The sequence below is a fragment of the Glycine soja genome, chromosome 12 (assembly GCF_004193775.1).
Source record: "Glycine soja cultivar W05 chromosome 12, ASM419377v2, whole genome shotgun sequence".
In the NCBI taxonomy this organism is placed as follows: domain Eukaryota; kingdom Viridiplantae; phylum Streptophyta; class Magnoliopsida; order Fabales; family Fabaceae; genus Glycine; species Glycine soja.
In genome coordinates this window covers 5,754,803-5,760,067 of record NC_041013.1, presented here as the reverse complement: position 1 = coordinate 5,760,067, position 5,265 = coordinate 5,754,803, and the positions used below count along the sequence as shown (strand labels likewise).

At 37.3% G+C, this 5,265-nt stretch overlaps 1 protein-coding gene across 1 annotated transcript; it reads left to right on the top strand.

The window, feature by feature from the left end:
* Nucleotides 1-252: 252 nt before the first annotated feature.
* LOC114378195 (exocyst complex component EXO70H1-like) lies at nt 253-2,428 on the top strand. Its single transcript, XM_028336745.1, has one exon. The coding sequence runs from the start codon at nt 384-386 to the stop codon at nt 2,226-2,228; it is 1,845 nt and encodes a 614-aa protein (XP_028192546.1). The 5' UTR covers nt 253-383; the 3' UTR covers nt 2,229-2,428.
* The last annotated feature ends 2,837 nt before the right edge of the window (nt 2,429-5,265 follow it).

The window sequence follows — 5,265 nt, the reverse complement described above, 5'->3', positions numbered from 1 at the left end:
ATTTCTTCTAATGGGGTTTAGCAAATGGTAGTTTATGATAGGACCAAATCCTCCGGAGGCTAACACTTTTGTCTTTTGATGAATCTTGGCATCTTCTTGGATGATTCAGGTGTTGAAACTTGAAAGCAACACATGAACAATGAACCGCGTATCCTCGTAACTCCGCAGTTCAATATTACTCTCCAAGTCCCATCCAAAGACAAAGTCAACTATCATTTGAGTCAAACACCGTCTATATATACCCCTCACAAGTCACAACAACTCAAACAAACCCCTAAACATCATTACAGCACTTCTCTCCTCCTTCACACATATATCCATTCTGAAACTGTGAAAAACTAACTCAAACAACTTAAAGAACCATTATTACTTCATCAGCCAAAATGCCGAGAAAAGGAATGAGAAGCATTTTCTTCAAACCATCAACTTCCACCTCATCGCTACCACCATCTCCTTCCCCTCAACGCACTTTCTCAGACTCCTTAATGGACGAAAACATAGAAACCGCAGAGAAGCTAATAACCAAATGGGACGATTCCAAAGTCCCGACGACAACCGCGCTTTTCAGCGGCACCCGCCAGGAAGCCAAACAATACCTAAACGCGGTGAAGGGACTACAGTCCGCTATGCAGTACCTCGTCGCACAGGATTCCACCTCCAGCACCCTCGTGCGCGCGCAGCTCCTCATGCAACTCGCCATGAAGACGCTCCAGAAAGAGTTCTACCAGATTCTATCCTCCAACAGGGAACACTTGGACCCCGAAACCGTCACCACGCGCTCCTCCGTCGACCTCCGCAGCGTCTCCGATTACGTCTCCGATTACGACGACGAAATCTCAATCACCGAGGACGAGTTCCGCGTCTCCGAGACCGAGCGAGTTTCCATGCTCGCCATGGAGGATTTGAAAGCCATAGCCGAATCCATGATTTCCTCCGGCTACGGCAAGGAGTGCGTCAAGGTTTACATCATCATGAGAAAATCGATCGTCGACGAAGCGCTGTACCATCTCGGAGTGGAAAAATTGAGCCTCTCTCAGGTTCAGAAACTGGATTGGGAGGTTCTCGAGTTGAAGATCAAGAGCTGGTTACAGGTAGTTAAAGTCGCCGTCGGAACTCTGTTCCACGGCGAAAGGATCCTCTGCGATCACGTCTTCGCCTCGGATTCGGGGAAGAGAATCGCGGAATCATGTTTCGCGGAAATAACCAAAGACGGCGCCGTATCGCTGTTTGGATTCCCGGAAATGGTGGCGAAATGCAAGAAAACGCCGGAGAAAATGTTCAGGATTTTGGATTTGTATGAAGCGATCTCCGATTACTTGCCTCAGATCGAATCCATATTCTCCTTCGAGTCAACGTCTAACATTCGCTCACAGGCCGTTACGTCGATGGTGAAACTCGGCGACGCCGTTAGAACGATGCTAACGGACTTGGAAACCGCGATTCAGAAGGAGTCCTCGAAGAAACCAGTCCCTGGCGGTGGAGTCCACCCTCTCACGCGCTACGTGATGAACTACCTCACTTTCCTCGCCGATTACAGCGGCGTGCTGGTCGATATAATCGCCGATTTGCCGCAATCTCCGTTGCCGGAGTCTTACTACCGCAGCCCGATGCGCGAGGAAAACCCGCCGGCTTCGGAGCTATCGGAGCGAATCGCGTGGATCATACTCGTGGTGCTCTGCAAGCTCGACGGCAAAGCGGAACTCTACAAGGACGTGGCGCATTCTTACCTGTTCCTCGCGAATAACATGCAATACGTCGTCGTAAAGGTGCGCAAGTCGAACCTAGGGTTTCTTCTCGGCGAGGAGTGGTTGGACAAGCATAAGTTGAAGGTTAGAGAGTACGCGTCCAAGTACGAGCGAGTCGGGTGGAGCGCGGTGTTTTCTGCGTTGCCGGAAAATCCCGCGGCGGAGTTGACGGCGGAGCAGGCCAGGGCGTGCTTCGTGAGGTTCGACGCTGCGTTTCATGAAGCGTGTAGAAAACAGGCCTCGTGGTTCGTATCCGACCCGAAATTTCGTGATGAAATCAAAGGGTCGATAGCTTCGAAGCTGGTGCAAAAGTACAGCGAGTTCTACGAGAAGAATCGGGTCGGGTCGGAATCCGTTAGGGGTTTTTTACCCGACGATATAGGGAAATACCTGTCTAACATTTTGTGTAATGGAGATTCGGGCAGTGTCTCGTCACACTCTTCGTCAACGACGTCGTCTTCCCATCGCTCTAATCGACGGTGAAGTTGGAGATGTCGCCGATAATTGATGGCGTCATATTCCCCCGATTTTTATTTTTATTTTCATTTTCATTTGTAGATTTAAATTAAAGTTCTAGAAATTGTCCTGAGTGAGTAGAATGAGGACAAGAATACAACATAGAGAATATTCGTACGTGTAACGCGTTTAATTATTGTATATTACAATTTTTTGGTGTTTCAATTTGCTTACTGTATATGATTTTAATTCTGAACTTAATTAAACTTTGCAGTGGTTCAAGTAAGACCATAGAAGAGTAACGTCCAAGGAATTTTCTGTAATCCATTGTTTGTCCAAAAGGAGAAATCAGAGGCGTTGAAAACCTAATACAATTTCAAGATAATAGTATAATAACTATTTTTAAAAAAGAAATAGTATAATAAATATATTTACTACAACATTTTTAAATAATAGGAATCGTTAGAAACTAAAATTTACATTTTAAGGTAATAACATAATCACAATAAAAATAATTTTAAATTGAAAAATATATGTAAAATCTTGAAAATCAATCTCATTCTTGTAAGTTATATACAGATATCATCATGTAATAAGGGAAAAAAACCATAAAAACTGATTTAATTGAAAGAGTAAAGATGTTGAGAATTTTACTTTTCAAAATGAGTACTCAAATTTATAATATTGGAATAAATTAATTAAATCTTTAAAATATTTAATCATTTACACGTTTTCTCTTCTAATTTTAATAGAAATACAGTTTTATGGAAGAAAAGCTAACTTACATTTGGATGGTCTTGATTTTGAAGAGAGAGAAAACTTAATTTCTTTTATAGAGAATACGGAATAAAGTTTAGTTGACGATCGCTATGAATATTCTTATTTTATAAGTGTGTATCATTTGTTAGATTTGATTTAGTTATTCTTAATGAAGATATATTGTAATTAGTTTCTTAATTTGATAAAAAAAAATCAATCTTAAGAGGATATTATAAATAATTATATAATCACGATATAGCGATATCTTAATTCTCTTTTTCTAAAAAAAAAAATCCTTCACACGGCTCAATCTAAAGGAAATAAAATTTTGGTTTTTCTTACATTTATAGGAAAGAAAACTCTTGTGTTAACAAACTGGACAATTTTAAGACTTTGTCTTGGGATAGTTTTACTTAATGGGATTTTGTCCCCTTTTTTGTTAGAGATGAATATCTTAGGAATAAGAAATGTCTTCCTAATTACATATTTATCTAAAGTTGCTATAGATTTTGATCTAATATTTTCATTTTGTTCATTTTTTTTAATGTTATTGGGTATGTGATTATGGGATAAATACCGAGAGAATGTTAATTTAGTGAAAATTCACTCTTTATCCTCCCTTGTCTCTTCACCAATTTTTATATAAAAATAAAATAAAATATGTCTCTTTCCTTTCTTTCATTTTCACATCTTTATTTCACTTTTTCTCTACTTAACACATTAATCAAGTCTCTATTTTTTTTTCTCTCTCTATAGACAAACACACACTTAAGAAAAAGAAATGCATCCGGAAGGGATGCTTCTAACACATCAACATGAGACACTTCAGGTTCATTATCACTGCACTGTAGCCTGTAGGAATGAAGATGGTGTTAGCAAATCACATCATTTACCCAACTGCCAACACAATTCCAATAACTCTTGAATATATTTTGCTCAGCTAGGAATTGAAAGCTTCACCTGGATCACGTTGTTTGAGGGCAACCAGCTACCATCATCAACATTCATTTTGTCGAAATATGAATGTTTGATGAAGATGAACCTTTATTTATCCAATAAATAATGTTTTCTAAATTTTTATTGAAAAGATTTTTAACTCAATTTATTTTCTTATTGTGTCTTTTATCATAGTATTTCTAATATGAATATCTATTTCATCCATTGAAAACTTATTGCATACTGTTCTATTCGAAGTGTGACAATAATTTCCTTTGTTTTTTCTTGGTCAAGGTTTCAATCTCTTCAAGCTAGCTAGATTCAGATTCACCAACGGGTTGTCTGGTTAGATCAGATCAATTTAAAGTTTAGATGCAGCGCTGGGCTGAATTACAATAATTTGAAGTTGGACAGTTGCTTCCTGCACTCCAACAATTTGTTTTCTGTACCTTTTTTGCATTTCGAAAAGATTAATCTAAAATGTATGGAAGGAGCAGGAAAAAATTTGTAGGAATCACCTTTTGGGTTCAATTTTATATTTATTTGCAAAAACATAAAACGAAAGTAAAAAAATTTCACAATACTAAGTAAGTTCTAAAATTTCATTTAGTTTTATAAAAATTCATAAAACAAATGTCAGAACATAGAGAAATATATTACTGCAAGAGAATTGGACTTTAAGGATGAAAAATAACTGTATGGGCCAACCCAGTTTTATTTTTTTATTTATTAAAAAGAAAGATTGCACTTCTTCAGAACCACATGGCCACCACAGTATGGACCCTGGCTGGAGGAGATTTTTTCTTGCTGATTTTGCATGCAGATTTGGGCTTTCAAACAGATTGCTCAACTACTGGGCCAATGACACAATCATTGGCATGGACTATGCCTACTATTTATTTATTTATTATATGATTTTATTATTATTTTTAAACAAATATCATCATAATATAATTTTTTTAACATCCTTACGGAGTATCCATCAGTTTTATAATGTCTAATCTCTGCTGAAAAATTTGACTAACCACTAACCACCTCTAGTGGGATCTGTTCTCATAGTCACATTCTTTTCCATCAGTATGACTTGAATCTGAAAGATAAAAGAATTGAATTTAAGATCACTTGGACTGATCACTTGTTAGTAATGAGAACATATAATTGAATGATAATATAAAAATTATTACAATTACTAAATTAAAATTAAAATTAAATTTAAACTAACTTGTTTTTATAAAAAAAACAACAAAAAGTTACTCCACAAGTTAATAGTCATGGACTAGTTTATACATAAGCTATTTAATACATCGCAGTAGCTATGTTAAGAAAAACATAAACTAACAAACAAAACAAGAATGTTATTAATTTACTG